We start from the raw sequence: 10,928 nt of genomic DNA on the forward strand, positions 1-10,928 counted from the left end.
CACACGGCATCAGCATGGCCTGTGTGCAATTGCCATGCTAACATCTGCAATTCCCTTCCAAGACTCACTGGAGTCATGGATCAGACATGAGCTATTGCAGCTGATCAATTGAGAGGCAGAAGGAGAAAGGCACAGACCCGTTTTAGTGGGGCAGCTGAAGCTTATGGAGGGTTGAAAATAAAAAAAGAAAAGAAAGAAAAAAAAGAAGGAAAAATTTTTTAAAGGAAAGAAAGAAATATAAATATTATACAATAAATTAATTTTTTTATTATATAATGAAAGAAAGAAAGCTTTACCACCCAGATTTGTCCACTGAAGTTATTACAAAATGGCCAAAATTGGCAACACAACTTCTGTTTAGAAAGCCTGAAGACTTCTCCAGCCAGGAATTGCATCCTCATCCTGTCTGTTTTCAGCAGGCAAATTTTGGACACGTTAGCATCATTCCTTTCTTTTAACTTGGGGGGGGGGGGGGGGGGGGAATCCCCAATAGTAAGTTCCAGAAGTTATTTCCCATTGTATTTAAAAAAAAAAAAAAAAAAAAAAATAAAAAAAGAAAAAAAAAAAAGAAGAAAATTGACAAAAAATAGAAAAAATAATCATAAGTTTGTTTTGTATGCAATAATTCCACTGGATGCTCCCTATTCCCTGAACCATGAAAACAAGGAAATAATGATTCCCAAATTGTCTTCTCTGTGTGCCACTGAGTGCACAGCAATTATTCTCAGTCATATTTTTTTTTCTCCCCAAGCTGAAAAATCCTCTAAACTCTGTGACTCAAAGCTGTGGCTCTGATCAATTCCATCACCCTGTTCTACACATATGCATTCTTTACACGGACCAGTATGTCATCACTTACTTTGCTTAAAGCACAGAAATGCTCTTAATGAGGTTCTTCAATTCTCTTCTAATATTCATAACGCTGGATTCGCTTTTTACTTCCTAAATGCATTCAGAGACGAATTGAGATAAATTCAAAACATTTTCCCTGAATGACAGCTGCTAATTTAAACCCCAAAGCTGTGTATGAGAAGTCAACACATCTCCTCCAGGCAATTTTTGCATTAATCTCTTTTAATTCATAAGAAGACAACACAGAATGGAAAGAAGTGTGGAACTAGCAAATATAAGTGGGGAGGGGGGTTAGATAATTTAGGATACTTATTATAAACAACCCCAGGCAGTGCTGCAGGCTGGGGTCAGAGTGGCTGGAGAGCAGCCAGGCACAAAGGGATCTGGGGGTACTTGTTGACAGTAGGCTGAACATGAGCCTGCAGTGTGCCCAGGCGGCCAAGAAGGCCAATGGCATCCTGGCCTGTATCAGGAACAGTGTGACCAGCAGGAGCAGGGAGGTCATTCTGCCCCTGGACTCAGCACTGGTTAGGCCACACCTTGAGTCCTGTGTCCAGTCTGGGCCCCTCACTTTAGGAAGGATGTTGACTTGCTGGAACATGCCCAGAGATGGGCAACAAAGCTGGGGAAGGGTTTGGAGCACAAGCTCTATGAGGAGAGGCTGAGGGAGCTGGGGTTGCTTAGCCTGGAGAAGAGGAGGCTCAGGGGAGACCTTATTGCTGTCTACAACTACCTGAAAGGAGGTTGTAGACAGGTGGGGGCTGGTCTCTTCTCCCAGGCAACCAGGACCAGAACAAGAGGACACCATCTCAAGCTGTGCCAGGGAAGGTTCAGACTGGATGTTAAGAAGAAATTCTTCATAGGGAGAGTGATTGCCCATTGGAATGGGCTGCCTAGGGAGGTGGTGGAGTCACCATCACTGGAGGTGTATAGGAAGAGACTGGATGGGGTGCTTGGTGCCATGGTTTAGTTGATTAGATGGTGTTGGATGATGGGTTGAATGTGATGATCTTGAAGGTCTCCTCCAACCTGGTCTATCCTGTCCTATTCTATTCTATTCTATTCTATCAAACACATAATCATAGAAATCTTCCTTCCACCCATGTACCAGCAAATAGTTAACAAATCACCATCTAACTGTTTAATTGTACCTTTTCTGCAGTTAAAGCAAATTTCATGCATGACTCTCACAAAACAGCTTGAAATTTAAGAAGGGGAGATAAACTGGCAATCTTTGGAAGGATCTCCCTTACCTTGTGTAAAGTGATTGTCAAAGCCTCTTAAATTTCTGATAAAACAACTAAGCACTGGTGGTGCTGCTTACACAGAAATCTCTGCCCGTCACAGGAGGTGAGGCTCCTTCCTCACAGTTCTAGTTCCTTGGAACCACAAGGCAGGAGGCTGCCACGGAGCTCACACCGAGGCATGGAGCAGCCCCAGGTTTGGCAAATCCCAGAAGACCAAAGGACGTCAGAATATCCACCCATCTTGGGCCTGAATGCTTGTAATGCTGCAGCCTGCCCAAAGGACTAAACACTTGGAGGGGGAGGAGGGAAACAACTGTTTCTCCTGCAGTCTCTGAAAGGACAGGTGCCTAAGCTGTCAAGGGATACTTAAGCAGACAAAAAGAGGCTCTAGGTGATCAGAAACAGAAGGTGATTCCTTGAATAAAGGAAACTTGGGACAACAGGATGGTACTTGAGAAACACCTGCTGCAAAGTTTTATGCCCTAGCAGAGACAAAGGGGCTATCCTAGCCACATCCCTTGCTCTGGCCCTCAGGATCCTACTTACTAAATTCATAGTAAAACAGTTGGGTTTTTTCCCTGAAGTAGTTTTCTGTTGGCTTAGCAGAGGGTCAGAAACGTGCACAGGCAGCACAAGGGAAGCAGCAGCAGGACACAGCGCTGGCACAGGGACCAACACTTTTGGTGGCAGAGAATCAAGCTCTGACAGTTTTAGGCTGTGCCTTTACGAAAGGGACAGTTGCTGGAACACTCTGGCTGAATGTTTTGGTGGAAGAATGAAAACAAAGATAAGTCTAAACTAATTTCATTGGTAGATTGGTAGAATGCAACTTAAAATTCAGCTTTAGTTCAGTTTGAATCTCAGTCAGTTCAGTCTGTCTGTTTCAGTCTGTCTGTTTCAGTCTGTCTGTTTCAGTCTGTCTGTTTCAGTCTGTCTGAGCAGCAGCTGTGCTGGACAGAGTTGACGTTGAATTAACTGAGCTAACCACCTTCAGGGGTGGGTTTGTAGGATTTAATCTGACTGAGGCTGCTGCAGTCCCACCTTTCACTAGAGGCTTTCCTTTCCCAGAACTTGTCCTCTGAGGCTCTGCAGTTACACAACATCAATCAGTTCAACCAGCTTAACAAGCTGCAATGCCTTCACTGCTCTACCATCAGGTTTCGGCCAGCTTAACTGACTCAGGTTCCAGGCACAAGAGAGATCAGGAACATGCCAGAAGGGGTAGAAGGATGGGAGCCACAGTCCTAGTTGAGCTCAGTCACAGCTCCTATGCAACCACACTCCCACTGTTGCACAAATCTCAAGGTTCAGATGTAGGGCCAGGTACCTGAGTAGGGACAGGTACCTGAAGGCATCCAAAGGAATGGATCCCAGGCTGAAAAGACAGCCAGAAAACCTCTGCCAGGATTACACAGCATAATGTGAAGTTTCTTACACTATCCAGCAAAATCTCCTGATTAGCATGGAAGGCATAGGAAACACGAATCTTCCCAGTTTTTGTGGTAATTGGACATTTCTCCAGATGCCCAGTATCCTCTCCAAAAAAGGAGATAAAATAGAAGGAAGTAACTTACCAGTAATTAAGAGAGTATTTTTGAAATGTGTTGTCCATATGCACTTCAGCTCAGAAGCTTTCTGACGCACTACCTACAGCATGCATGTGTGCTCCCCTTTCCCTCTCCTTCCCATGACCCACATAGTACTGGTTCTACAGTAAATGTCCTTTTGTCTCTCCCCAGCCACACAATCCCAACAGGGTACACAAAGCCTGAGGGACAGGGTGGAGAAGCCATGTCTTTGAGACAACACATCTTGAAGAAATCCATCTCTGTGTAACTTTTTTCCCCTTGTTTTCCTTCTCAGCACATATAAACAAGAGGAAATGTTAAGCAATGTTTATGCCACCATAGGGTGTCCAAAGATGGTCTTTGTGGCTTTGAGGTGAGAAGTAGTTGAGGACTATCCTTTAGATGAGGAAGTTCCACATTAACCCACCAAACTCATTCTGTAGCACCCATAGGGAGCTTCCAAAACAGGTTCTAGGTTCAGGCACTAAGACACATCCTGCAGCAACCCTTGCTGAACCAACAACAGGTCTTCACACCATACTTAACACCCCAAGACCAAGGTCCACAATAGCATGTGAGTCAGGTTTGAGCAAATCCAGCTTCAGAAGAGGTTTTGTACCAGCAACTTCAGCTGGGACAAAAAGGCAGCCCTGTGCATTTGCTCCAAAAAGAAGCTGCTCAAGCTTGTTTTCCTGGAGACCAGTGCTGCTTATTGCCCCATTCCTTAGACCAAATGGATCCCTGTCATGTGTGAGGCAGTTGGAAGGAGAGATCAAACCAATTGCTTGGTAGACAATCCCACAGCAAAAGGATAAATGAGTCTACTATACAAACTGAGCATGAGACCTTGCATCTTACTACCCACATAAAGATCAAACATGTGCTTATGGCACAAGAGAAACACAAAGCACAGCTCTCAGCACAGCTGGTGAAGAAAAACAAACTCAGCAAGGCACATAAAGAGAGACACCATTTAAGGGAGAGAAAAGTCTCTCAGGATAAAAATGCTACACTTCTTGATTATCAAATGTCAAAAAGTCTCTGGCACAGCCCCACCTCCTGCTACCACAGAGTTGGACATACAATAAGCTGGGTTTCTGCTTCTAGTGGATGGGATGGCCAATATCATACCCAAATTGGGTGGATCCCAGGACTGACCATATGAAGTAGGGGCAGCACAGGATGGCAGCCACCTGGTATACACTACAGATGGGGTTGTTAAAATAATAGATAAGTTAGACAACCTCCTAGTATTTAGTAAATGTCAGGAGGTACATATAGCTACCTTCAACAGGGACTGCATGCCCTACGGCTCACCTGAACCATTCATCACAGGCAACTGCTTTTACAAGTCGCTCTGTCAGGTATGGACAAATCTGCCACCAGGTGATGAAACTGCTCTGCCAGATTTATATGCAATGCTGAAACAAGTTGCCACATGCACCCTCTTCAAGGGCATCACAGGCTGCCACCACAGATCACTCACCACTTTGTTACCTTTACTGCCCAAACATGACTGGTGTGGACTGGGGTGAGGCTGAGTGACTTACAAAGGAAAGGAAAGGAAAGACACCATACACACCTGGCATTACACAATACTTCCAGGTCTGTGATTCCAGGAAGAATTTGCATAAGGAAAGAATGACCTCAAAGCCTAAAGGAAACCTTATTTCAGGAAAATGAAATCAATTTTAGATACAAGTGTAAAGCAACTACTATGACCCTCGGGTAATACCCACTGCTTCTGTGGAGGAAAGAGGAGGGAAAAATGGGCTGGTAAAGCCACAGGCAGGTCTAGGTAAAGGCAATTTTCAGAAGGTGGAGGTATGCATAGCTGTAACAGTTTGAAAGGGAATTCAATTCAATTCTATTCTATTCTATTCTAAATGTAATTCTAAACAGAGGAGAAGGAGTAGGGTGAACCTCTGAGGAGATCTGATCATCAGGAAGGTGGGGCAGTCCAGAGACAGAAAAGACCATCAAAGATGGTCTGGAGGGCAGCAGGGTAGCAGAGGAGGATTTACAGTGCAAAGACTCCTGCATAGAGAATCATTCAGACTCCAGCAAGTATAGTTACATGGCAGAGGATCCATGGAGGATGCTGCAAAGCAGTCCTATTTCTGCTGGTTCCCATCTGAATGTCTAAGATGGTGGCATTGGGTTGGCCTTAAGTGCACAGAGGAGCGCAGCCCCCTGCAACGTGAACGCCACTCACAGAGTTGCTTACTAGTAACCGCAGTTCTCTGAGCAGTCGTGCATGTGCTCTTCACCTCTCACTCCTGTGCTCTATTCAGCTGCTGCAGCTGAGAGAAATGTAAGTTTGCCCATTTCCCCCCCATCTGTGCATAAGCCACATGGGTCCAGGAGGCATAGGAACACCCATCAGACCGTGGAGAGAGCCCAGGCACAGGGGTCACAGGCCTGGAATCTGTATGCACCCACGGGACAAGCAAGCCAAAAGACAAACACTTGAAGCAGAAAACAGAGCTGTTACTTGTCATGGCATTCAAATCATGAAGGTGATATGTAAGCCTCAAAAATTTACTGATTTATCTTTTCATTATTTTCTGACTTTTTAAACTAGTCAAGCTCCCCAGCTTCTTCCTCACTCCCACGCCAGTAAAGCTTAGGCAAGAAATTTCTGAAAATAGATTCTGGACATGAAAAAGCACACAGACATGGAAAAGAACCCAAACCACCCCATAAAACCTGGGAAGGACAGAAGTTACCTACTGGGATGCTTGCAGGCTTCACCCATGCTCAGGTGCTGATTTTCTGTGCTGTTTGCTCGCGCTGTAAGTTCTTTGCAGCAAAGCATCTGCTTGTACATTTGTGAACGCCCTGATCCCAAGCAAGCCACAGATGGGGGAACAAAAACCCAGACCAGAGCACCGAGAAGATGGCTGCTGAGATCCACTGGAACAGGGCAGAGTGTTGCAGTGGCATCAGGATTTCATTTTAGAGAACTGGATCCCTCTAGTGAAGTGCTTAGTGCAGCCTCAGCAGAAAAAGATGTGAGCTACTAGCAACTTTGGCCCTGGAGTTTGCACACAGATCTTAAGAACAAATACAAAAGCTTTGCTTCCAGGCAGGAAATCCCTTTTACCACACCTTTCTGATTTACACCGATGCTTGATACACACCACATGTGTCCCGTCCTTCCCTCACCCACATTTGCAATGGTTCTGTTCCATATTTAAGCGATGAAAAGTTAAGACCTGTGGTTACAACTTCTACGAGAAGCTTCATTTTGAAGGGCTGCCATGTTTCAATTTTATTGCTACAAGGAAAACTGGGGGGGGGGGGGGGGGGGGAGGCAAACAACAAAAGCTTTCAGTCCTTCCCTGACATAAAAGCTGTTGTGAAGTTCTCTCCTGCAAGTTGTTGAAATATTGAAAGTGAGAAGAGTTATTCCTACAAATGTTTTGTATGGGTCCCATCCACAGTTTTATGTGTTACACTTAATTTCTTCTGTTCAAGGTGACTGGGGCAGGTTTGAACAGCGTTTTCTCCTGAAGTGCATCTTGGTAGGTAGAGTTTACAACAAACCCTTCTGAGACTTGTTATGAGAAGGAAAACAAGGAACAACGTGGGGATTGCTCTACCTAGGAGACCAAGTGAAAGAGCACTTGACCTTCGCCACCTGCCTGCATGTGGGAATAGAGGGACATTCATCTCGGTGAGATCAGATCTTACATGAGGCAACAGCAGGAGTGAGGGCCATCAGAAAGCTGGCAAATGCATCTGCTTTTTCCATTCAGCACCGTGCTGCTGACTAGGTCGCTGCAAAACTTCCTCTGTTCCACAGACCTGCCCACTGGGATCAGTCTGGCATTAATTGGCCTTCAAAAAAAGCTTATGGAAATCTTCAGCTAATTTTTGTAAGTCGTTGTGTAAGGGGGAAAAAAATATATTAAAAAAAAAATAAAAAAGGAGTGGTGGTTCGTTTTTTGTTTTGGTTTGGGTTTTTGCCGGTTTGGGGTTTGTTTTGTTTTGTTTTGTTTCAATAAAAAGAGAGGGAAAATCAGTAAATTCTTGCCTGCGGATGTGGTATTCTGCTTCTTAAAATAAATGCCTTAAGAGGGAGGCTTGTCCCTGACTTTTCTACAAAGTTTCTTTGTGTGAATTAAGGGCCACAAAAGACGAAAACCTTTTGTGCAGCTGAGGACAGCCGTGGAAGAGGGCAGACCCGCCGAAAACCGTGGGTCCGGTGGTGACTATTTGGAGAGACCAACGATGGCAGCGCGGTCCGGGAGCAAGCAGCCCCGACCAGGCACCGAGAGCAAGCGGTTCAGCCGCGACCAAGTCTGGCGTGGAGTCCCCAGGGCTGCTGCGGGAAAAGATTCACGGCGCGACGGCGGGGTCCACAGGGCTGGGCTGCCCGAGAGCCTCGGGGGAAATGCGTGCACAGGCATTCCAGAGCTGTGGTGCCCGGTCTCTGAGAGAAGCCGGGGCAAAGCCCCTTCTGCAGCCGGCACTCGGGGCTTGGGAGCGAAAAGAGCCGGAGGATGCGGCAGGGCAGAGGAAAGAAAGATACGAAAAGCCCGCTTCCCGGAGCCGACTTTTTGTTCCTGGGGTCCGGCGTCTGCCGAATTTACCGGCAACAGGCGGGAGGCCTCCGCCGAGCTCTCTCCCGCTCGGGAAAGAAAGGGTACGGGGGAGGCTCCCCTGTCCGGTGCCCGGCAGCAGCACTTACCCGGGCGCAGCCCCGCCTGTGTGCAGGGAGCGCAGGGCAGGCGGAGCAGGACCGCCCGGCGCCCGCAGCCCTCCGGTGCCGCACCCGCCCCCGGCCCCGGAGCTCACCGTCCTCGTAGTTCTTGAGGTAGTAGTCCGGGCCGGGCCCGCCACGGCTTTTGGCTGGGTTCTTCACGTTGTGGAACTGCAGAAAGTCCGTCCTCTTGCCCGCGAAGCGCAGGAAGGCGGGGGCCAGGCCCCGCGCCAGAGTCACCAGCCGCCGGGAGCTGGGGAGAGCAGAGAGCGGGCTGAGGGCGCCGCGGGCCGGGCGAGACCTTCCTGCCCCGGTACTGGCAGCGACCGATGGCCACAAGGCTCGGGGCCCCGCCGCTGCCCTGCCCTGCCCTGTCCGGCGCGGGTACCACCGCAGCGGCGCCCGACTGCGGGACGTTGCGCCGGCCCCGCGGAGTGTCCCGGGAGCGGGAAGCCGTCCTGCCAGCCGGTGGTGGCCCAGAGTTTGGTGGGACCCGAGGCTCTCCTCCATCCCCAGCGCCCCCCGGACAAGTGCAGCGGCGTCCGGGAGACAGAAGCGCTCCGCGCCCATCACAGCCCAGCTGTATCCCGGGACCGTGCAGCGGGCCGAGCCACCGAGCGGGGTGTGGAACGAAGTGGAGCGGGGAGGAAAGCGGGAGCCGGCCTGGCTCCACTTCTCCCGCGCCTTCCCGCCTCTTAGTCCCGCTCCTTCCTCGGAGGCGGAGGCTGCAGCCGAAGGGACCCTCGCAGCGGGCGTGCGGAGGAGACCCACTCTCCCTCCCCAACTTACCCAGCAGGGATAGGGCTTTCTGGCCGTCCCAGCGCCTCCAGGCCGCGGCCGCTCCGCACCGCCGGTGGAGCCCAGCGCAGCTGCAGCCTGGCTCTGCCCCCCGCGCAGGGCTGGAAGTCCGGGGAGCGCAGGGCTTTGAAGACCTGGCCGACACCCTGCTCTCCGCCCGTCGGGACCTGGGGAAGGCTCGGCTCGGCAGGCGGCCCCGTTCCTGCTGCTGGGTTTTGGGTTGGGGTTTTTTTGTTTTAGTTTTCTTTTTCCTCTCTGTTTGTTTTGTTGGTTTGTTTTGTTGTTTTTCATCCCTGTGCTGCCTTGGCCCCATGTCGTTCTTTTGCAAAGCAGCGGTTGTTGGAGCGAGGGGAGCAGGACATTTTTGCAGTCATAGCTGATAAGTCTCCGAAATGCTTTCTCCATTGCAAACATGTGCATCTTAATGGAAACCATGGCCTCGCTCCCTCCGTCACAACAAGCGCCGCCAGCAGCGCGGAGCCCGGCGGGGCTGAGCGGCGGGACCGCCGGGGCGTCCTTCGGGCAGCATGGGGAGGGCGTCGGGGGGGCTCCTGCCTTACCTTAAGAAATCGAGCCAGCCATCATGAATGATGGAGGGGTCCAGCTGCAGGGAGAGGAAATTCTCACTGATTATCCTGACAGGGGTCTTGGTGTTGACATCAAGGAGAATGAGAGTTCTTCCTCTCACACCTGAAGTTCTCTCCACCGGCAGCGCTCTCCTGTCCCCGGCCTGGGAGGGCAAAGAGAAAGTGGCCATGAGAGCCAGCCCAGGTGCCATCAGGGCTAAGAGCCCGGGGGGGCAGGAGCTGGGACAGGGCATGCCGGAGAGCAGGAAACCCCTAATTAACTCGCTGTCTGCAGGGGCTCGCTGGTGGCTAATTGTCCTTATCTAAAGTGTGGGGCGCTCTGCCTTTTTTTGCAATGTTTTGGTGCTGGTGGAGGGGAACTCACGCCCCTGACCAGCCTTTCTCGCAGCCGGTGCCAAGACTCCTTGCAGCCAGCACCGCCCCTTTAAGAGATGCAGACTCCAGACATTTTTAACTTTTTGAAGGTAAGGGGGAGGCTCCTGGTTTAACCCCCTCAGCTCGGGGCCTGACGGCCCACCGCAGCCCCGAGTTTTCTCTTTGCGGGCTCTGCCGCCCACCGGCAGCCGCTCTCGGACGCTGGAGCTCCAGCGCCGCGCAAAACCGGGACACTGAGACACCGGGGAGCTCGACAACGGCGCCTGAGCGGTGCGGCCGCCCAGCACGGCCCTAGCTTGTCGCCGGCTGCAGGAACGGCCGAGGTGGTAAGGCAGCGGGAGTGGCCCTGTTTGGGTGAAAGGGGGGATTAATCACCCCGAAAATAAAGCACTGCTGACGGGGAGAGCTCGCCCCAAGCCGAGACGGGTCCCGCAGTGCTGAGCGATGCCACCGAGGCCGAGCGCTTCGTGGGACCCGACGGCCGCCGGGGGAGCGGGAGCCGCCGGCAGCCCGGAGCCCCGGCGCGACACATTGAGTTCGCCCCGCTCAAAGGCAGCAGTTTGTTCTGGCCCGCGCACGAAAGCCGAATGGGCACCACGGGGAACCGGGATGCGGGGAATCGGGCTGCCGTCCGCACTCTCCCACCCGCCTCGAGGCCCAGCAGTGTCCGAGCCGCAGTGGGGAATGGTTAGAGGGGGCGGCAGCGCCATGTGCGGAAACATCCGCATCGGAGGTGCTCAGGATAACGCTATTCGATGGAAACGACAGTGTGCCCTATGCCGGAGCCAGCCCA

General features: G+C 50.8%; 1 protein-coding gene across 1 annotated transcript in view; it reads right to left on the reverse strand.

Annotated features, from left to right (window-relative positions):
- HPSE2 (heparanase 2 (inactive)) overlaps positions 1-9,993 on the reverse strand; it is a 119,304-nt gene extending 109,311 nt beyond the window's left edge. Inside the window, exons 1-2 of the mRNA XM_054163844.1 lie at positions 9,734-9,993; positions 8,471-8,628 (exon numbers count right to left, since the gene is read on the reverse strand). Coding sequence (XP_054019819.1) covers positions 8,471-8,628; positions 9,734-9,993 — 418 coding nt within the window. The remainder of the gene's footprint in view (positions 1-8,470; positions 8,629-9,733) is intronic.
- Positions 9,994-10,928: the final 935 nt, after the last annotated feature.

The sequence above is a fragment of the Dryobates pubescens genome, chromosome 8, assembly GCF_014839835.1.
Source record: "Dryobates pubescens isolate bDryPub1 chromosome 8, bDryPub1.pri, whole genome shotgun sequence".
In the NCBI taxonomy this organism is placed as follows: Eukaryota; Metazoa; Chordata; class Aves; order Piciformes; family Picidae; genus Dryobates; species Dryobates pubescens.